General features: G+C 42.8%; 1 protein-coding gene across 3 annotated transcripts in view; it reads left to right on the top strand.

Moving 5' to 3' along the window:
- Window positions 1-23,682, top strand: part of adamts6 (ADAM metallopeptidase with thrombospondin type 1 motif, 6) — a 68,269-nt gene that overhangs the window by 7,278 nt on the left and 37,309 nt on the right. For 2 of the 3 annotated variants that reach the window (XM_013137015.4, XM_010863774.4), the window contains exons 6-11: window positions 292-375; window positions 1,319-1,464; window positions 7,116-7,159; window positions 11,303-11,408; window positions 13,262-13,408; window positions 21,033-21,174. In XM_013137015.4, the coding sequence (XP_012992469.1) occupies window positions 292-375; window positions 1,319-1,464; window positions 7,116-7,159; window positions 11,303-11,408; window positions 13,262-13,408; window positions 21,033-21,174 (669 nt within the window). Of the gene's footprint in view, window positions 1-291; window positions 376-1,318; window positions 1,465-1,859; window positions 1,899-7,115; window positions 7,160-11,302; window positions 11,409-13,261; window positions 13,409-21,032; window positions 21,175-23,682 lie in introns of all 3 variants that reach the window. The other variant, XM_034297112.1, reaches the window with a different exon arrangement.

Raw genomic sequence — 23,682 nt, 5'->3', positions numbered from 1 at the left:
GAGGCAACACATCGAGATGATGCTTTAGCCTATGGACATTGGAAAATGGCCAGTGTGCAGGACTGGAACCTGAACAATAGACTCATTGGAAGGGTTTCTTTCTTCGGATAGAGTTTTGCTTTCATTAACATTCTAACAGAGTGTTCTGTCTTAGCGAGAGCAGACATTAACCGGCAGCTGGTGTGCTCAACGTGTGGTTCCAGGTTTTCCCTTTGTATACGGCACATGGGACGAAAACACCTGGACACAACTGGTCTGACTTTGTGTCTTTTCTTCTTTTCTGGAGGTCAGGTTGCCAAACTTTACCGTGATGCCAGCCTAGGAAACGTTGTGAACATTATAGTGACCAGGCTGATCGTACTGACTGAGGATCAGGTGAGGACACTCTCTCCTTCACGCCCGCTTTCTCCTCTACATCTGGCTTATTCAGAATGACTAGGATTTGGCTACTTCTTAAAGGCGATGATCCAAGCCAGTGGAAGAGTAGTGAGGGGGGGGAGAGAACAGTGATGAAGAGGGGAGAGTACAGGAGACGGAGCGAGTGTAAGGGGGGGGTGGTAGGGTGGGGGTTTCGGGGGCGTCTACCATGTCTGCCACCGCCACAGATAAAAGCCTCTCTAGTGAAGATGAGCTCAGACGTTTTCCCTCAGGGGGAGTTCATTGAGGATTTTCACATTCAATCTAAATAATGTGTAGGTTTGATGGGAGAAACAGAGTGACCGGTATGCTGAGTGTCTGTCTGTACAGGATAGATGCCAGCGGAGATGAATACGTCTTCATTCAAGTTCCGTTTTATGACAGATCCCCATATGTTTTACTAATATGAGGTGCAATATGGATACAGTATATTGATAGAAAACATTAATATCATATGGAGTTTTTTACGAGTATGTTGTAATACTGTCAAATGGTGGAGATGCCTTTTATAGGTTTGCATGGTGTAGTTTTTAACAGATTCTTTTGACAAAGATACCCCAACCCTAGCTTTAGACCTGGCTTATTCAATGCTGGTCCAGGGGGAGCATTTCTGGTTTTCATCCTTTTCTTAACAGAGTAATTCAGACCTGAGACACCAGATAAATGTAATTAACTTGCAGGTAGAAACCAAAACCGGAGCTGAACAGCCCTGCTTTAGACATAAATCCTACATTGAGGTCTATAAGAAATGGAAGTGAACGTTCAGGTGGCAATAATCTTAACTCAGCACTAGATATGTGCAGATTTCACTCTGTTTTGTTGACAGAGTGCAGGGTTCAGACTGATCTAGGATCTGTCTTCGGACTGGGTTGTTATAAAATGCTTTGTGCATTCTATTCAGCCCAACCTGGAGATCAATCACCACGCCGACAAATCTCTAGACAGCTTCTGTAAGTGGCAGAAGTCCATCCTCAGTCACCAAGGAGACAAAAACAGCATTCCGGAGAATGGCATGGCTCATCACGACAACGCTGTCCTCATTACACGGTAAATACTCCTACACACACACACACACACACACACACAAACACAAAAACAAACAAACACACTAACACACACAAACACATTCCCCAATTGTTGTCATTATTCCAATGGCATATGTGTGTAATTATTTACTGTTACTCATTTTGACCAAACATTTATTTAGAGGACTTGTTTATTTAAATGACTGATTGGACAATAAACTCTCTTTGTCCCGTGAAGGACTCATTGTATATTGGGGTCTCATTGTCCAATGAGTCATCTAAATAAACCTTTTGTCGAGATGAGATTACTCAATGTTGACTTAAATGCTTTAGCAGTTCTTTTAACTTCTGACAATGTGCTACATCTGCATTTTACAGGCAAAACTGCAGACATTTACATTTTAATTCTTTCAACAGACTGTCTTTAGTCCGGAGCAACTTACAGGAGCAATTAGGGTAAAGTGCCTTGCTCACGGGCAGCATATTTTTCACATTGGGGGTTTGAACCAGCGGCTTTTCAGTAAGAGGACCAACATGCTAACCACTAGGCTATCTGCTGCCCTGTAGCTTTGAAACAAACAACCACTCCCCTTCTATCTATGATTGGTTCTCTACCTATTAGCTTCAGCACCTCTCCAAGCTGCTGTGAATAGGAAAGTGAGCTCTTTAACCGTGTTGCAGCAAAAACACTGTCATTAGATGCCGCTTCATTGTTGCCCATGTTGTTTTGGCCACACAGCCTAGCAACTATCGTGTGTATTCCACACTTGTTTTGTCTGCAAGGGGGTTGAACTGGTGTGATTGATATGGGTTAAAGCCCTGCTTTAGACTCTGCCCGTTTGGCTGTGCACAAGCAAGGCGTTTCACTAATAGACTCGTGCTAATTGACTTAAGCTGTTTGTCAGGTAACATCCTCCAGTTCCCTTTCAGAGTGCTAGTTCTAGAGATGACGCTTTGTTGACTGGTAAATAGGAGTGACCATAGAGATTGTATGTTTAACACATGAAAATCTTAATGTTACAGAAAACCTGAGTTGGTAGGCTTAGAAGCAGCTTTAGAAGTTTTGCTGTTATTCTGACACAGCAACAGGTTTATGAACGTTGGGGGAGGGGGGGGGGTTCCAGATGTGTGAGCCAGTGTTGTCAGTAGTCTTGTGTGGGTAATTGTCAAAAGGCTGGTCTGTACTGCCAAACATCACATTAGCCTTCCCATTGCTATAGGGAACGGTCTGTACTGCCAAACATCACCTCAGCCTTCCCGTTGCTATAGGGAACAGTCTGTACTGCCCAACATCACCTCAGTTTTCCTGCTGCTATAGGGAACGGTCTGTACTGCCTAACATCTCCTCAGCCTTCCCGTTGCTATAGGTAACGGTCTGTACTGCCAAACATCACCTCAGCCTTCCCGTTGCTATAGGGAACGGTCTGTACTGCCAAACATCACCTCAGCCTTCCCGTTGCTATAGGGAATGGTCTGTACTGCCAAACATCACCTCAGCCTTCCCGTTGCTATAGGGAACGGTCTGTACTGCCAACGTCTAACTCACCTCGGCTTTTTGCTGCTACAGGGCTTTCCAGCGTCTGCCTGATGCTAAACCAACACCAACTGCTATGCTTTCACTAAAGCATTGTGTTGTATATACATGCTGCAGGCTGCTTGCAGAGTCCCGTAAAGTTCAGTGACTTTGTGTTTGTATTATAGACCCAGTACAACGTCTCATTATTGAATAAGAGGGAGAGACAGAGAGAGAGAGACTGAGAGAGAGAGACAGAGAGAGAGAGACAGAGAAAAAATAGATGGAGACAAAGAAACAGACAGACAGAAAGGAGAGGGATAGAGAAACAGAGACAAAGGGTGGACACAGACAGACAGAAAGACAGACAGAAAGAGCGAAAGAGACAAATTGACAAAGAGACAGACAGACAGAAAGAGGCCGAGGCAGGCATACAGAGAGAGAGAGGGAGAGAGAGAGAGACATACAGACAGAATTAAACAGTGTTGGTAGGGCCTAAGTATAATGGAACAACAAGATGTGTGTAGGCGCTGAGCTAAGGGATGCTAACATTAAATAGAGTAGAAATACATAATGATGGACCCAGGAAGCTGTCATTAACCACTAGGTCTGCTAGAACATTCCCCCATTCCCTGGTGGAATCCACCAAAATAGGAGAAGCACAGGCCTGTTAAGCCTGTTTACGTCAGCAAATCACAAGTTTTCTTTGTACGTGTGGCCGTTACATTTCAGGCTGAAGATACCCTGGAAAAGATAGCTGGTTGAGAAAGGGTTTTCATGAGGAAGTTTGATGAGGGAAGCCCCAGACCTGGCAGTTAAACACATTACTTCTGTATCCCTAGCTCTGTGATCCGGACTGGGGGTAACTCTCTAACACCTATCTATCTTGGTATTCTCCTAGAGACTCTCAGTGGCGTGTCAGTCTTGAAGTGTACACAGATGTCATCTGATAACGCCGTATGAATTGTGTCTTGTACTCCTAAACTCAACTTCTGCCAGGCCGTCATCGTAAATAAGAATATGCTCTTAAAATAAAGGTTAAATTAACATCAAATGAAATCAGCTTTGAAGCGTGCCATGTGGGGGTGGTTCAACTCACAGAGAGCATCCTGAGGTTACCGCGACCATGATGTCACGGAGGCCGTCGTAGACCAGGGATGCGGTTGGACACGGTCGGTCTCCTGTGGTTGTGCTGTGGTCAGTCGGGAACATAGGGAGGAGACGTTCTCCTAGAAGTGGAACGGAGGCTGTTTGGATGACTTGTCCTTCGAGGCCGAGCGAATTCCCCTTCGCTCACTCGCCCGCCTGTCTGTATGTCTCCATCTACTCTCCCCTCTCTACTCCTTCTGTCCCTCCCTTTCTCTCTCCCTCTTTCTCCTCTCTTTCTCTCTTTCGTGGACCTGTTGTGAGGAGAGGAGACACTCTCCTCAGACAGAGTAATTACACTCATTATCTGTGAGGTTATGTACGGTCCGGGTCTAGTCATGTCCTCCCTGTAGGCAGAGTGCTATATGGCGTGACCTCTCCCTCTCGGGCTGGTGTTGCTTTATTAGGCGCTGGGCTGGATGGTGTTGATGATGCGCCGTCTCGTTTGGACCGTTGCCTGTGTTGGAGAAACCCGGTGGGGAAATTAAAGGAAGTAAATCAAAATAAACACGTGTTCTAAATGAGGTGGGGTCCCATCCCGCAGACTGTACCTCATGGGCTTGGAGCCCATCCACCCGGGTGGGGGGGCAGAGGAATGACAGAAAGAGGGAGGGAGGCAAAACCAAATGTAATTTGCAGTGTCCTTGGTTTTTTAATAGATTAAATGCTTTAGGAATGATTGCATCAGTCATTATAAATGCATGATGTGTTCTGTAAAGCATTGAGGATGACTGTATTGAACATTTGTCCTTGCGCTGGATTAGTATTGTATTAGACAGGCAGACAGACAGACGGACTGATAGATAGTTATATGCAGGGAGGCAGGCATATTACAGCCAGACAGATGGACAGATAGTCAAACACAGACACAGACTGATAAACAGTCCTTCTGAATGTATTCAGACTTCTTGACTTTCTCTACATTTAGCTATAGACCTAATACACTTCAAGATTTGTTTTGCCATTTATCTACTTCAGACATAAAATGCCACGTATTCGTTAAACCATTTATTTGAGACATGCACCACAACACTTTGACTAGTCACTTGTAACTCACTACCTTCACATGATTGTGTATACAATACTACTAATAACAATATCTACACCAAAATATAATTAATAGCAATCCCCATAGGCAATGAGCTAGGTATGCACCTGCATGCTAGCGAGACCAACGCAAATCAGAACTGAGTGAGTAACCTGACGGTTAATTAGTCAGTATAAAATCTGATATGGTGATCAGAGCGATCCCTGGTGTCAGCTGATATGTTCGCTGCTTGGGTTTCCTGTCTGAACTGGCTATGCTAACATCCATTGTGACAGAGTGAAAACAGGTTTTTAGATATTTGTGCCAGTTTATTGAAAAAAGAAAACAGAAAAATATCATGTATATAAATATTCAGATCCTTTATTTAGTACTTTGTAGAAGAACTTTTGACAGCAATCATAGCTTTAAACATTCTTGGGTATGCCTGTACCAGCTTTGCACCTGGATTTGGGCAGTTTTTCCCATTCTTCCTTGTATATCCTCTCAAGCTCTGTCAGATTGTATCAGGAGCAACAGTGAACTGGGATCTCCATATATCCCCACAGATTTTCAACTGGGGTTCAAGTCTAGGCTTTGTCTGGGCCACTCAAGAACATTCACAGACTTGTCCTGAAGCCACTCCATTACTGTCTTGGCTGTGTACTTTGGATTGTCGTTGTTCTAAAAGATGAATCTTGTCCCTAGTCAAGGATCCTTTGCACTCTCTATTTTCTGTGTTGTCTTCAAGTACCTCTCTGCATTTTGCTCTGTTCATCCTTCCTTCAATCCTAACCAGTCCTTTCTGCTGAGAAGCATGCCCATTGCATGATGCTCCCTCCCCCATTTTTCACTGTATTAGCCAGTTGATGAGCAGTACCTTATTTTCACCAGATTTGGCGCTTGGCATTCAGGCATAATATGGCCTCATAAGACCAGAGAATCTTTTTTCTCATGTTGTCAGATTCCTTTAGTATAAGTGCTGAAATAAAAAGGCTTTGTAAAATTAGAATTTTAATTGAGGTATGTCATATGCCTTTTACTTAGGAGTGTCTTCTGTTTAGCCTTAAATGCCTGCCTGCTGCAGATATGGTTGTCCTTCTGGCAGGTTCTCTGCAGAGAAACTCTGATGCTCTTTTAGAGTGGCCATTGGGTTCATGATCAACTCCCTGACCAAGGCCCATCATGCACGGTTACTTAGTTTGGCCGGACGGCCAGCTCTAGGAAGAGTCTTGGTTGATCCAAACTTCTTCCATTTCACATTGATGGAGCCAACTGTGCTCCTGGGAACTTGCGTTAGCAATTTTCTTATGATCTTCCATTAGATCTATGACTACACAATTCTATCTCTGGGGTCTACGGAGAGTTCCTTGTACTTCATAGCTTGGTTTTTGGTCTGACAGGCAATGTGAAGTGTGGGACCTTATATAAACAGGTGTGTGTCTTTCAAAATCATGTCCAATCAATTGAATTTACCACAAACGGACACCAATCAAGTTCTAGAGAGATCTTAAGGATGATTAAAGGACACAGGATGCATCTGAGCTGAATTTGGAATGTCACACAATGGGGGGAAAGTGAATTGGTCTGAATACTTTCAGAAGGCACTGTATACAGACAGATGGAAAGACAGAGGGACAGGCTAGAAAACAGACATTAAAATTGGACTTGTGTTGCTTCCTGCCTGCCTGTCTGCCTGTCTATCTGTCTCTCTGTCTGTCTCTCTTCCTGTCTGCCTGCCTGTTTGTGTTAGCTAGTTGACATTTAGAGACACCTTTGTGATTTCACTAATGCGTTCAAAGCCTTATTGCGATCTAACAATTACGGCCAAACACTGCAGGTTGATGCAATAAATGCCCAGTTCTGACATCAGAGGGGCTTGAAAAAGAATAGAATGAAATAATACTGAATAAAATAGAACAGGGGTAAAATACAGAGAGAGCCTGACAGAAGATTCACGTTCCTCTTCTTCTTCTTTTTTCTCTCTCAGGTACGACATCTGCACTTACAAGAACAAGCCCTGTGGGACTCTAGGTGAGTGTTGCTGCTATCTGTCCCACACCCCTTGGATAGTCTTTGTACACCTCTGGGTTGCCTGGCACAGTTTTTAATTACACCATCGCCTACGCTGCTACCAGGTCAGCTCGAATAAAATACCAAATAATAGGTAGCAAAACTTAAATTTTAATGAGCGATTTTTGCAAGTGGCTCGTTTTTATCAACTACCTTAATTTAAACCCTGTGACAAGACTTGCCTGTCTGAAGACACATTAACAACGGTTCCCAAACATTGTGACCCAGCGTAAATAAAAACAGAATGCAATGATGTGCAAATCATTTAAATCCTATATTCAATAGAAAAGTATACAAAGATGACATATTGAACTGAGATATTTTATTGTTTCTTGAAAAATATATACTTGGAATTTGATGCCAGCAATACATTTAAAAAAAGTTGTGACAGAGGGAACAAAAAACTGGAAAAGTTGTGAAATGCTTAAATACTAAATCTGGTGGAAAATCACACAACTAATTAGGTAAACTGGCAACAAGTTAGTAACATAATTGGATAATAAAAGTTCATTCCAGAGAGAATGGGTCTGTGAGGATGGGGAGGGATTCACCATTCTGTGAAAGACTGCGCCATTCTGTGAAAGAGATCAGGGATCGTATCATCTACAGTACGTAATATCATTAAAAGATTCAGAGAATCTGGAGAAATCTCTGTATGCAAGGGACAAGGCCCAAAACCAATATTGGATGGCCGTGATCTTCGGGCCCTCAGGTGACACAGCATTAAAAACAGACACGATTCTGTAGTGGAAATCACTGCATGGTCTCAACCATTGTCTATGAACACAGTATGTTGCTGCATCCACAAATGCAAGTTAAATCTCTACCATGCAAAGAAGAAACCATACATAAACGAGATCCAGAACCACCGCCTTCTCTGTGCCTGAGCTCATTTCAGATGGACTGATGCGAAGTCCTCAGTGCATAATTTGAAATTATTTTTGAGAATCATCGGCTCATGAGGAGAGGGACTATCAGGTTTCTTATCAGCACACAGTTCATAAGCCAGCATCCGTGATGATATGTGGGTGCATTAGTGCACATGGCATCTGTGAAGGCACCATTAATGCTGATCAATATATACTGTTTCTGGAGCAACATATGCTGCCATCCAGACAACGTAGTTTTCAGGGAAATACTTTTTTATTTCAGCATGACAATGCCAAACCACATTCTGCAAGTATTACAACAGCATGGCTCCATAGTAAAAGAGTCCAGGTGCAAAACTGGCTTGTCTGCAGTGCAGACCTGTCCCCCATTGAAAACATTTGGCGCATTATGAACTGAAAAATATGACAAAGGAGACCATGAATTGTTGAACAGCTGAAATCTGATATGAAGCAAGAATGTGAATACATTTCACTTTCAAAACTACAGCACTTAGTCTCCTCAGTTCCCAAATGCTTACAGAGTAATGTTAAAAGAAGTGGTGATGTTACACAGTGGTAAAAATGTCCCTGGCATCAAATTCAAAATTGGCATGACTTTTTCAAAAAACCATAAACGTTTGTTGTCTTTCTACTATTTTCAATTTAATATAGGGATAAATTATTTGAACATCATTGCATTCTGTTTTTCTTTACATTTTATACAGTGTCCCAACCTTTTTGGAAACTGCGCTGTATTTGTTACGTGTCTGTCGTCATAACCAGCCCCTCATCACCATTGTTGCCCAAGGGCGAGTTTAATGTGTCGCAATCTGACCAGGTAACAGGACGGACACAAGCCTGGCTGTACTATCGTCTGCAGGGCCGGTACACAGATGGGGTTATCCCATTGATGGTCTCGCTTTTAGTTGTAACTTGGTAGAAATCGCAGAAGCCCTAAATAGCAATAACCATGCTGAAGGGGTTGCATCCAAGTAAAGCCCTCTCTCCATTTCTGTGGGTTAAGTGCCGGCCAGGGTACAGGCGTGGTAACCTCCAAGAGCACTTGACTGTGTCCTCTTACTGAAATAGCTGAAATAATGGGGATATTTATATTTTCACATGGCACACTTTTCCCTCCTGGTATGGCAGTTTAAGGACACACTGGTTTTCTGTTCCCCAGGAGTGCGAGTTTGGCATGTTGTGTCAGTGTGACGGGAGCTGCGGCTAATTTAAAAACCTAAACTTACTAAGCCCAGAGAGGCAAGGTGCGTGGGGGGGGGGGGGGGGGGGGGCAAGAGAGCGAGAGGGGTGGGGTTGGAGATGAAGGGACAGATACGCTAAGAGAGACAGAAAGAGAGACCTGTTAAGATAAAGGGATGTATTGAGAGAGTGAGTACATGCTCTCAGAGAGGAGAGATTTTATATTTAAAATATGTCCATTGGCCCATTTATTCTGTTTCTTGAAGCCACACAGTTCACTTACTTTTCCCTCTGGAGGGAGGGCATTGGTGGAGGAGGTGCGGGGACCCTGCGGTTGGGGAGGGCCAGAGACCCTGCAGCACCACAGTATATCTTGCTGCTAATATGGGGACTCCGGGGACGCTTTGACAGATTGACCGCATTCGCCACATTCCCGTGCGATTTTAATTGCACCAGCATCTGCTTGGCTTCCTCGTTCCCTTGACATCTCTCCTCTTCATCCTCTCCCTTTCCTTCAATTCCCTTTTCCTCCTTTTTTCTCACCCTCTCAGAACCTCCCCCCCATTCCTGTCCTCCCCCATCTCTCTGCTATCAGGGGTCATGCTACAGGTCAGCTCTTTGCCCCTCGGGTCCCTGGGTAATCTGGGGCAGAGATAATACACTTGAGAGTGTCATGTGAAACCCTTCCCAGTGGGCTGTAGATGGAATCTGGGAGGAATGGTCTTCTCTTGTTTTCCTATATGACCTCTGACCCTCTGGGGGAAGGACAGACACCTGGATTGTGGAAAAGCTCTACACACACACACACACACACACACATGCAGGCACACATACACACACATAAATACATACACACGCATACACGCACACACTCAAACACACACACGCCCACAAGCAGTTTTATTGCTTTACTTAGCTTCTTTCATGCTTTTGCTTCTCTCTTCCAAAAGACCTTTCTAAAACATCCAGGATATGCATATTCTCTTCTCTTTCTTTTTGGAACTCCTCAGAAATGGTGAAAACGTCTATATTTTTCAGGGTGGGGTGCACAGAGGGGGGGAAGGAAAATGTTTTCTTAAATTCCCTTCTTTGGCTTGCATTACTAGGTGGTCCCTTGTTATTTGGAGTGAAATGTATAAATCCAGGCTTGTGTCTAGACATTTTCCAGCTCTGACTTTAGGTTGAAAAAAGTTCATGTCTAGCCAGTTGATGCTAAAGTCAGGTCTCTCTGGTGAGTCCTGCATGAGCACCAGGGCCAGAACTCTCACCCTATTGTATATGTAGTCTACTAGTTTAGACCAGTGCCCTATTGTATATGTAGTGCACTAGTTTAGACTAGTGCCCTATTGTATATGTAGTCTACTAGTTTAGACTAGTGCCCTATTGTATATGTAGTCTACTAGTTTAGACCAGTGCCCTATTGCCTATGTAGTGCACTAGTTTAGACCAGTGCCCTATTGTATATGTAGTGCACTAGTTTAGACCAGTGCCCTATTGTATATGTAGTGCACTAGTTTAGACCAGTGCCCTATTGTATATGTAGTCTACTAGTTTAGACTAGTGCCCTATTGCCTATGTAGTGCACTAAATTAGACTAGTGCCCTATTGTATATGTAGTGCACAATTTAGACTAGTGCCCTATTGTATATGTAGTGCACTAGTTTAGACCAGTGCCCTATTGTATATGTAGTGCACTAGTTTAGACCAGTGCCCTATTGTATATGTAGTGCACTAGATTAGACTAGTGCCCTATTGCCTATGTAGTGCATTAGATTAGATCATAGCCTAAAGAGAAAAGAAGTAACATCTCAAAGGCTTTAATTTGAATCCCAAAAGGCATGCTATTTCCTTTGGGGGCCCTTGTCCAAAGTAGTGCACTATGTAGAAAATAGGTTGCCATTTGGGACTTCAACACTAGGGCGGTAAAAACTGAGGAATCCAGCTTTTATGACCGTGACTCTTGACAATGTTATACCTTGACCTGTTTGTTTGCCTGTGTGTGTGTCTGTGTGTGTGTGTGTGTGTGTGTGTCCAGGCCTAGCATCGGTAGCTGGAATGTGTGAGCCAGAAAGGAGCTGCAGCATCAATGAAGACATCGGCCTTGGTTCTGCTTTCACCATCGCTCATGAGATTGGCCACAAGTAAGTTCACTCATATTTATGCACAGTCTTCCTTTATCCTCTCGAAATCAAGGTTGTAACATGGGGACAGGGTTACAAAAAGAATGTTCAGTCAGCTGCCAAATAGTTTCCACATTTAAATTAGACCATAGTATTATAATAGCACATATACTGTATAGATTGAAGATCTTCATTTGAACCACCTAATGCCTGGAGAATTCTTCTGCAATGCATTTCATATAGAGGCAGTAAAAGGCTTCAAATCATCTGTAACTTTTATTTTGCAACATCCACCTTGATGTTCCCTTGGATAATGAAAATCAGCCCCTACAAACATTTCCATTCTAATCCACATGATAATTCACATCTTGTTGCTGCAGGATTATTTTCCTGCTCTAGGAAACTGGCTCCAGTTTTAAATCCTGTGTATTTCTACATAGAGAGTGGCTCAACTATTATGAGTGGCTCAACTATTCCTAAAGAAGCAGCTGAGTTTTGGCTTAGTTTAGGTTGCCAGAGCTGGCTCCCCCCTGCCCCCAAAGACGTCCTGAACTGTAGCTCCACACGTCTGCTCATTCTAATGGTAGTCTACACACCTGCAAAATATCAGGATAAATAGTGATGATGTATTGGTCTATTGGTTTACAGAGATGGCCATTTCCTTTGTAATGTATCGTGTCAGCTTCTGCTAGGGGGCAATTGTAAAAATAGTCTCTGCGAGGAGAAGATGTATTGGAATAAATCGCTGCGCCATGCTCTCAGGCCGGCTGATTTATTTCCAGAGGAGGGTAAGATGTCATAAATGGCAGCCTTAGAAAAACAGTCTGTGGCCGCGTGATGTGGTCAGGGTTGTTATATACATTACAACTGATTTGTGCTTTTGGACGGCCGGGAAAGGTAAGCTCAGGCTTCCTGCCGTAACACAAGCTTTTCTTTCGTTGTGATATTCAGACAGATAACGTTTTTGGGGGAAGGAAAATGTCTAATGATTTATATGCAGCCAGCCTATTGCCCTGTCTATTGCCCATGCATAGTTGGTCAGCAGAAAGCAGCAGGTTCAGACTAGAAAAAATAGATGCTCAGATCAGCCACAGACAGAGACAGAGAACATGGGAGAGAGAGAGAAGTAATAAAGTAATTTGAATTGAATCGAGACAGGGAGACCTTGGGAGGGAGAGAAGGGGGGGGGGCTTGTGTTCAGGAGGTAGGTAGATTATACAGGGCTAAACCTCTATATCACTCTCCATCTCCTTCTCTCTGCTCTTGCCCCACCCCCCTTTCTAATTGAGAACATAGAGAGTCGGGCCTGGTCCGTCTTTCTCAGTGTGTAGATGCAGGCAGTTCTGCTGGAAGAGCCTGTCCAGTTCAGACCTGTAGTTGCTGATTGATAGATAGGCTGACGGACAGCAACAGGGTGATGATTAAGACTCTCTGGTTCCTCCAGCGCTCCAGACAGAGCCCGACCTTTGAACTCAGAGCCCTTCTACACCAGCTGTTACAGAGCCAGGGCCAGGAAGTCCTCTCTAAGAATCTGGAACCCTCTTTACCTCTCTTCCAACCCCGCCTAGGGGATATGCTGAGCCAGAGCTATAGAACAAATGAGTTAGAGGGAGGTGGAGATTCATTCACAGAGTCGGTTGGGAGGTTGCCAAACCCCAATCAAGACACTGACTGACTGTCTGACTGACTGAGCCATGCGCATCAAGCGGTTACGGTGATTGGCTAGTTCTCTCTTTGACACCAACAGCCTCTCTTTATATGTGGAGCCATGCCAGTTTGGGTAAAAGAGGCCCTCAGGTCAGGGTGTCCCTCCCATTCCCTAGCTTAACCTGGGTTTGACCCGCCCTCCTCTCCGTCTTCCATTGTATCTATAGTTTCGGGATGAACCATGATGGAATCGGGAACTCATGTGGGACTAAAGGTCACGAAACAGCCAAGCTTATGGCGGCCCATATCACTGCCAACACCAACCCCTTCTCCTGGTCGGCGTGCAGCAAGGACTACATCACCAGCTTCCTCGAGTAAGTGGAACAGGGCCCCTTCCTCTGTGTGTCTGTGTGTGTGTGTGTGTGTGTGTGTGTGAGTCTTCCTGTGTATAGGGATCCCAGTTTATTGTCAGTTAAATCCACCCATTTGAACTCTAAGCCAATCTTAAACAGCCCTAAAGAGAAAGCCTCCACCCCTCCTCCTCATCTTCCTCCTCCTCTTCAACACCCCTCTTCCGCCTCCTCCTTCACCTCCTTTTCAGTATGTCCTGAATAACCACTATATTTATTTTCTGGCCTCTAAGGAAGAATATTCTTAGTTTATTTCAAATATTTATCTTAATTTGATAAGTGCCCTTTTCGACCGGCAGATGATAACAGAAACTCTCTGTTTAGAATTATTAAATAAATCATCCAGTCAGGCAGCGTCCATAGAAAACAAAGTAGCTTGGCCTTGAAGGTTCTCAACTCCTAAACCCAATCCGTGGTTTCACTCAGTTTGTGTGTGTGTGTGGATAATGGTGGTTCTGGTTGTCAGAGTGTGTTTTCTGGTGAAAGCCATCAGAGTGTGGAGGGAAGGATAGACAAGGAGAAATGAAAAGATGTTAGCAGTTTTGTTGCAGACATTATAGACGTTACAGACATTAGAAGACCATGTGGCACCGACCTTACAGACATTACAGATGCCCCAGACATTATACACACCACAGACATAACAGTCACCACAGACATAACAGTCACCACAGACATTATACACACCACAGACATAACAGTCACCACAGACATAACAGTCACCACAGACATTATACACACCACAGACATAACAGTCACCACAGACATAACAGTCACCACAGACATTATACACACCACAGACATAACAGTTACCACAGACATAACAGTCACCACAGACATTATACACACCACAGACATAACAGTCACCACAGACATAATACACACCACAGACATTATACACACCACAGACATAACAGTCACCACAGACATTATACACACCACAGACATAACAGTTACCACAGACATAACAGTCACCACAGACATTATACACACCACAGACATAACAGTCACCACAGACATTATACACACCACAGACATAACAGTCACCACAGACATAACAGTCACCACAGACATTGTACACACCACAGACATAACAGTTACCACAGACATAACAGTCACCACAGACATTATACACACCACAGACATAACAGTCACCACAGACATTATACACACCACAGACATAACAGTCACCACAGACATAACAGTCACCACAGACATTATACACACCACAGACATAACAGTTACCACAGACATAACAGTCACCACAGACATTATACACGCCACAGACATAACAGTCACCACAGACATAACAGTCACCACAGACATCACAAGAACATGCTCCACAGACACCTCAAATATTATATTACATTACAAGATCATGTACCACAAACATTACAGACATTATAGGAGCAAGTACCACAGACATTACAGACATGACAAAACCATGTGTTACAGACATTATTAGACCAAGCACCACAGACATTACAGACATTATTAGACCAAGCACCACAGACAATACAAGTCCATGTGCCACAGACATTATGGATATGACAAAACCATGTACCACAGACATTACAGGCACCACAGACATTCCAAACACTTCAGTACCAAGTTCTCACAGTGAGACACATAGAAGCCTCATTATTGTTCTCTTCTACCAGTTGGATCATCTAAGACCCGTCTGTTTCAGACCAAGGGCACAGAGGCTATATACTCTGGGTATAATTTTTTTCCCATTTGTGTGATCCCTCTTTCAAGGCACTTTTTCTCTGAAAGTCTGTTGTAGATTTCGCTGAATTCCTCTTTGTCTGTGTCTTTTTAATTCTGCTTTTCTCCTTCTTTCTTCTATGAAGTGTTGTCTGTAAACTAGACTCAACCTCCTCTCGGGTTCTCTACCTCCAACACATTTTTGGACATGTCACTCGTTTCGTCTTGCCAAGTAAACAACTTTGGCTGCGGTCTTGGCCTAGATACACTGGGTTGCCGGTGCAGTATGTGGCTTGTCGTTTGGGTTCAACAGAATGGTTTACGAACGCAGACTTAGTTCAGACACAGTTTACTCTCCAGGGTTTACTTGACAGCATGCCATAAATCAATCGTTCTTTAAAAAGTTCAGTCTACATTACATTCATAACAGATATACCGTACTGAATGGAATTCACTCAAGTGTGGCCGAAAATTGCTGTGTGCGCCTGTATTGAACCAATAGCTCGGCTAAGACCAGCTGGACCATGGAAGGTCCTTGTAAATTATGTAAGATTGAGCTGACGTGAATACACCAACTCAGAAGCATTGCATTCAAAATCACCCACAAGGTGATCGGCTTGAATCCCGACCAAAGACTTGAAATTTAAATGTCGTCTTTCATTACAGAATTAGATAATGCTGACGTTTTTGCCTTGTAAATACACGTCTAGTTAACCCTGTTAGCTAATAACTAGTCTTGAAGGGATAGTTACGACAATGAAGCCCTTTTAACTGTGTGCCTAGTCAGCAGAACTGGTGGATACCATTTTCATGTCTGTTATGAAGGAAGGTAGAGGTAGCTTAGCTTTGTGAACCAATGCTAATTAGAACAGTCTACTGTTAACTCTTCTTGTGGACTTCATGTTGTTGCACTTACGCTACTTAGCAATTGTAAAAGGCAAGAGTGTAACTTATTTCAAATGGCACACAGAGACAGACAAATTATGTCCATTACTTCATCTTACTCTGGGGAGGTAGATAAAGAAAATGATTGCCAAAATCCCGGAGTCTCCCTTTAACATGGTTTACCAAGGTGGGAGTTGAGGCTCCGGAGATGCTTTCCTTTTCTTATTAAAAAAGATTTCCTTTCTTTGTGTTATGAACTTGGCTTGTTGCACAGGACAGGAAGCTGCTTGGACTCAGTCAAATGATACTTTCCATATTTAAACATCAGCCTATTTGGTCTCTCCTCAAACCAATAAACAGTGGGGTCTGCCCCAGCCCTGGGTTGACGCGGCGTGGGTCGATGTGGTCGGCCAGGAGGGGACGTAAGGTTAGTGGGGGCATTCTCTGGTGAGATAAACCTCTTCACGCCAAGAAAAAGGATTATGATACTATGGGGTGGGGCAAATAAAGAGGGAGATAGCGGTGCATATATAGAGACAGGAACATAGAAAGACAGATAGATAGTTAAAGGTTAAAAAAAGGAGTAATGTAAGAGTACCTTGGTCTTCTCCTCAGGACTTAGCTCTACTTTTCTTCCTCTCTTTGGTCAACAGATTTGCTTTAGTTGAGTTAAGTTTCCTATTAAATATGTTGGCGGGTGTCCAGATGTCTGGAGGGGGTCCAGAAGATCCTGGCTGCTTCAACACAAACCTGGCCACCTCTGGCTAATCTGCATATTATAGAGGAGATTTGTTTTAATTTGGTTGTGGTGTTATTTTTTATTACTTGATAGCTCACTTCAGTGTTGCTCCTACTGATAAGCAAAGTTGCAGTTGAAAATTGTTGATTAGATCAAACTGTCCCAACACCTGTTACAGAACAATGAGAAAGCCATGACAGCTCCCTGGTTAACTCATCTGAAATAAACAGCAATTTCTCCTACCCGCTCCTCCATCGCTGCTCTCCAGTTATTCTCTATCTCATCTCTCAATCCCTTTGTTTCCCTATCTTCCCCTGTCTCTCTATTTTTCTCTCAGCCTGGGTATGTGTCTGGACAATCCTACATTGAAACTGGTCTACTGTCACTGCCTTGTCTTATCTTTTCATGGGATTAGAAACATTCCAAAAGAGTTCTTAGTAACACACCTAGTAATAATAACATTAGTTGTCAAAGTAACACACCTTGTAGTGTTAGTAGTAGTTGTCATAGTAACACACCTCATAACTGTCATAGTAAAAGTTAAAGTAACACCACTTAGTAATAGTCATATCACCTAGGTGTAGAAAAAGTGACAGTGACAATATTTCCACCAGTAATAGTTTTAGCAACAGTATCGTTCTAAAATCAGCATGATATAGCGGTCTGTGCAGGCCTGCTGTGCCAGTGAGATCTGTATTTGGAGTACGGGCAACTGTTGTTATGGCCCTCACCTATGTTCTTCATCACTGTCCCTATTTTAGTTCCTCCTTCCCTAGTGGATCTTGTTAGTCATTGTTTTAGATTCCATCCCTTTTTGTATCGTTGTTCAGTTCAATTCATGTCTTGTTTTAGTTTTATTACGTCTTACTTTTTTAAAATTAAAATGAATCTGTTATCCCTTCTCCTGTGCCCTGCCTCCTATAGTAGCATAGTATTAGTCTTAAGAAAACCAGTGGTTTGCCCTCAAAGTGGACAGGGAGATGGAGCGAAGCATCCGTTCAGCAACACCACCATGTCTAAAACAGTCTACACTTCCCACCCCAGAATCAACACACAACCAACCAAACAAAAGCTGCTCTGTCTGTCTGACTAGCCTTCTTGGACATACTTTTATTAGTTCTATTTTCTCAGGCAGCGCAGAAAAGTTGCTAAACCAGAATACAAAATTGCAGTCTTTCTGTGTGTGTGTTTTTAGAGTGAGTTCTTTGTGTGGACGACATATTTCTATTATGACAAAACAGACTAAACAGAGTTCCAGCTCTGGATAGGTGACCTATGACCCACTCAGGAGTTTTCTCTCTCTTTCTGTCATTTTATTGGCTCCTTTGTGGATTCCATATGTACAGTGCATTTACAGCCAAATAAGCTGAGAGCAGTGAGTTTCAGACAGGCAGACACCATTGACTATATGCGGAGAGCAGTGAGTTTCAGACAGACAGACACCATTGAGTATATGCGGAGAGCAGTGATTTTCAGACAGACAGACACCATTAAGTATATGCGGAGAGCAGTGAGTTTCAGACAGACAGACACCATTGAGTATATGCGGAGAGCAGTGAGTTTCAGACAGACAGACACCATTGAGTATATGCGGAGAGCAGTGAGTTTCAGACAGACAGACACCATTGAGTAAATTTCAGACAGACAGATAAACGGACAGAAATCATTGCCTTTTTGCAGAAAGTGGGGAGTTTCAGACAGACAGAGAGACAGACAAGCAGTTACAATTGACTATATGCAGAGTGAATTTCAGACTTAAAGACAGATTCATTATTTTTTGTGTTTTTCCTCTTTAATTATTTTCACCTTTCTTCCAAGGTTCTCTGCTCTGTTTCGACACATGATATCACCAGTGCCGTACTCCTACTGAAATCCTACCGGACAGATTGGTTTTAGGGTGTGAACTTAGTCTTATGTATTGTCATAAGATTAAGCTGTGGTAAAATTGTGAAAATATGTGTTGTCATAACATTAAGCTGTGGTGAAAGTATGGACATATATATACAGTATCTCACAAAAGTGAGTATACCCCTCACATTTTTGTAAATATTAGATTATTTATTTTCTTGTGACAACACTGAAGAAATTACACTTTGCTACAATGTAAAGTAGTGAGTGTACAGCTTGTATAACAGTGTACATTTGCTGTCCCCTCAAAATAACACAACACACAGCCATTTATGTCTAAACCGCTGGCAACAAGAGTACACCCCTAAGTGAAAATGTTCAAATTGGGCCCAATTAGCCATTTTCCCTCCCCCGGTGTCATGTGACTCGTTAGTGTTACAAGGTCCCAGGTGTGAATGGGGAGCAGGTGTGTTAAATTTGGTGTCATCGCTCTCACACTCCCTCATACTGGTCACTGGAAGTTTAACATTCATGGTAAAGAACTCTCTGAAGATCAGAATTATTTTTTTTTGCTCTACATAAAGATGGCCTAGGCTATAAGAAGATTGCCAAGACCCTGAAACTGAGCTGCAGCACGGTGGCCAAGAATATACAGAGGTTTAACAGGACAGGTTCCACTCAGAACAGGCCTCACCATGGTCGACCAAAGAAGTTGAGTGCATGTGCTCAGCGTCATATGCAGAGGTTGTATTTGGGAAATAGATGTATGAGTGCTGCCATCATTGCTGCAGAGATTGAAGGGGTGGGGGGTCAGCCTGTCAGTGCTCAGACCATACGCCGCACACTGCATCAAATTGGTCTGCATGGCTGTCATCCCAGAAGGAAGCCTCTTCTAAAGATGATGCACAAGAAAGCCCGCAAACAGTTTGCTGAAGACAAGCAGACTAAGGACATGGATTACTGGAACAAAGTCCTGTGGTCTGATGAGACCAAGATAAACTTATTTGGTTCAGATGGTGTCAAGTGTGTGTGGCGGCAACCAAATGAGGAGTACAAAGACAAGTGTGTCTTGCACCCAGTCAAGCTTGGTGGTGGGAGTGTCATGGTCTGGAGTTGCATGAGTGCTGCCGGCACTGGGGAGCTACAGTTTATTGAGGGAACCATGAATGCCAACATGTACTGTGACATACTGAAGCAGAGCATGATCCCCTCCCTGGGCTGCAGGGCAGTATTCCAACATGATAACGACCCCAAACACACCTCCAAGACGACCACTGCTTTGCTAAAGAAGCTGAGGGTAAAGGTGATGGACTGGCCAAGCATGTCTCCAGACCAAAACCCTATTGAGCATCTGTGCGGCATCCTCAAACGGAAGGTGGGGGAGCGCAAGGTCTCTAACATCCACCAGCTCCATGATGTCGTCATGGAGGAGTGGAAGAGGACTCCAGTGGCAACCTGTGAAGCTATGGTTAACTCCATGCCTAAGAGAGTTAAGGAAGTGTTGGAAAATGATGGTGGCCACACAAAATATTGACACTTTGGGCCCAATTTAGACATTTTCACTTAGGGGTGTACTCATGTTTGTTGCCAGCGGTTTAGACATTAATGGCTATGAGTTGTGTTATTTTGAGGGGACAGCAAATGGACACTTATACAAGGTGTACACTCACTACTTTACATTGTAGCAAAGTGTCATTTCTTCACATGAACAGATATAATCGAATGTTTACAAAAATGTGAGGGGTGTACTCACTTTTGTGAGATTCTGTATATATTAGAAACTGTTGTGTTGACAATGTTTATGATGTTACTGAATCTGTTAATCTTCTAGTTCTGGACGGCTACAGTATGTGTCCTAGTAGGAAACCTCAATGCTTGTTTGTGTTTTCCAAACCTCTCCTTAAGTACCCTGGACCATTCTGCTTATCCCTCCTACTCCAGAACTAGCACACCTGGGTTGCGTTCAGTTTGTATTTTGATGTTTTGCAGCGTTCAATTGAATGAAACAGTGTTGTACTGAATGAACTTTGAAAACAACAGGGAGGGTTTGGTTGTGGGTTAGGAAATGCTGTCAGAATGGCCACTGTCCTTTAAATAAGCCATTCATTTCTTTAAGCCGCACCTCAGAATGGAACTCAAAATCTGTTTATATCCCATAGAAACATATTGTGCAGCATAAACAGCTCTGGAACATAGTGAATGTTCCAGCAAACTGAATGCACCTTTTGATTCAAGAAGAAAACTAAACAGCAATTCCTTGATTAGTCCAGGTGTGCTAGACCTGGAAGAGATCAAATAGCCTTAAATAAACTGGGTGGTACAAGAGAAGCGGCTCGGGAATCCCCGTTCTAGTCTCTGTAGGTGTGGTGTGTAAGAAACAATCCTATTGTAGGTTTGTTTTTTTGACAGCTCAGGTCGGGGGACGTGTCTGGACAATGAACCTCTGAAACGAGACTTCCTGTACCCAACAGTGGCCCCGGGGCAGGTGTACGACGCCGACGAGCAGTGCCGCTTTCAGTATGGAGCATCCTCACGCCAGTGCAAATATGGGGTAAGAAACCTGCATCTCTCCCAGCTGGAAATCAACTTTGTTAAACAACAACAGTGGGCTAACAGTGTGTAATACTAACTTGGAAGTATGTTTTTTTTTAAGAATTCTACGATGTAAAATTTTCTGAATAATTATGCAATTTCTATTGCCACAAAACATTCCATCATCTCAAAGTGAGAAATAAAAATGTTCTACATTTATTACAAACATTAAACAGAAAATAATGAGTTGCTTAAGATTTCACCCCCAAACAATTGTCTATGGATTTCACATCTATGCACCTGTCTCTGGGAGTTGGTTAGTACAATCCCTAACAAAAACTATGTATGGAAGACAAAGAAACAATCAAATCCGGGAAAGGTTTCTTCAAAAGCACCAGTCAATGGTAGGATATAAGAAAATTTTCAAGGCATTTAATATTCCTAGAGTAAAGTATTAAGTTTTATTAAGAAATCAATATGGTAAAGCTGTAAATCTGTCTAGGACAGGCCGTCCTCATAGTATGTAGGAGAGGAAGGCACTAATCAAGGAGGCCACCAAGAGGCCTACGGCAACTCTAATGGAGTTAGTCTTCCACCTCTGTGCATGGAGACAGTGCAACAATAGCCTTGGTGCTTCACAAAAGTGGCTTTCAGTGGAGAGTGGCAAAAATAAATCAATTGTTGTAAAGACTCACATCAGATCTTGGCTAGAGCTTGCCAGAAGGCATGTGGGAGACTCTGAGACCAAGTAGAAGAATTTTCTATGGTCTGATGCTATAGAACGTTTTGGCGTCAACGCTAAGTGCTATGTTTGGTATCATATATTAGTGCATCATAGGTTCAGCACCACAGATCATTCTGAGAACACCACCCCTGAAGCTGGTGTCAGCATCATGCTATTAGGATGTTCCTCTGTGTCTGGGCCTGAAAAGCTTCTGCACATAGAGAGTAAAATGGATTTAGCAAAGTACAAAGAAGTTCTGAAAAAAGACATGCTGAAGTCTGCAAGACAAAACATACAGCCAAAGACACAGTGGCTTAAAAATAAAAAGGTCAATGTCTTAGAGGAGCCCAATCAAATCCAATTAAGAATATGTGGGAAGAGTTAAATATTGCTGTTCACAAAAGTTCTCCATCCAACTTGACAGAACATTTCACAAAGAATGAGCAAAAATGACTGTGTCTAGATGTACAAAGCTGGTAGAGACTTATCCAAATAGGATCATGGCTCTAAGTGCTGCCAAAGATGCCTTGACAAAATATTGACAAAATGGACTGAATACGTATGCACTCAAAAAAGAAATTTGTATTTGTAATTAATGCAAAACAATTTGTAGGTTTTGTTTTTCACATTGACATTATGGACTTTTTTGTGTTGATCAGCAGCCAAAACTCAGCCACTTTGATTTCCTTCTCTATCAATAAAATGTGGAAAAGTCCAAGGGCGGTCAATATTTTTCCAGAGCCACTGTAATCATTTGGCATCCTTGTTTTACAGTTTTATATCTTGGGGGTAGAAGCTATGCAGGGTCCTGTTGGTTACAGACTGGAGGTAGTGGTAGTGCTATTTGCCATACTTGCCATGTGGTAGTATAGAGGAGAGCCTGGCTGGCCTGGCTGGTTGGGGGTCATTGACTATATTTGGGGCTTTTGTGCTGATTAATAAAGAATGCCAGATTTATTGCTTGTTTAATCAGCACAACAGTTTTCTGCAGTGCTAACATAATCGCAAAAGGGTTTTCTAATGATCAGTTAGCCTTTTAAAATGATCAACTTGGATTATCAAACACAACGTGCCATTGGAACACAGGACTGATGGTTGCTGATAATGGGCCTCTGTAGGCATATGTAGATATTTCAATAAAAATCAACCGTTTCCAGCTACAATAGTCATTTACAACATTTACAATGTCTACACTGTATTTCTGAACAAGTTTGTTATTTTAATAGGAAGAATGTGCTTTTCTCTCAAAATCTTGGAGATTTCTAAGTGACCCTAAACTTTTAAACAATAGTGTGCATTAAGTGACAATCTCTATACTTTAACCCACATCATTAATGGTAATGCCAGTGAGGTAGGGGACCTAAGAAGGAGTAGAATTAAATGTTGTGCCTAGAAGACATTTCCTCAAGTAGATCAAAGGATGTTATCATCTTAATCAGGGCTTAGCAGCTGTTATTATTTTATCATCCTGAGGTGACATAATTGTTTTATTAGGACCTGGGATAGATGGCCCCATATCTCACTAATCTCATAGAGATGGATGAGGAAGGAAGGTTTGTACTCACATACACACACATCGACACACACAAATATACAAACACACCACAGTCTCATGAAATGATAATGATTAGTCCCCTACCACCAGCATGAAGAATAACAACCCAAGGTAAACACAGGGACGCGAGCAGAGAGAACTAAACCAAACCACAGAAACAGGAGACGCTGAATGAAGCCACAAAGAATTAATGAAGCAATATGGAGGAGGAAAAAAAGTCTGCCATTAGTTGAGATCAAGAGACTTTA

The sequence above is a fragment of the Esox lucius genome, chromosome 14 (assembly GCF_011004845.1).
Source record: "Esox lucius isolate fEsoLuc1 chromosome 14, fEsoLuc1.pri, whole genome shotgun sequence".
In the NCBI taxonomy this organism is placed as follows: domain Eukaryota; kingdom Metazoa; phylum Chordata; class Actinopteri; order Esociformes; family Esocidae; genus Esox; species Esox lucius.
Note: the sequence above shows the minus strand (reverse complement) of the source record. Positions and strands in the feature narration are given on the sequence as shown.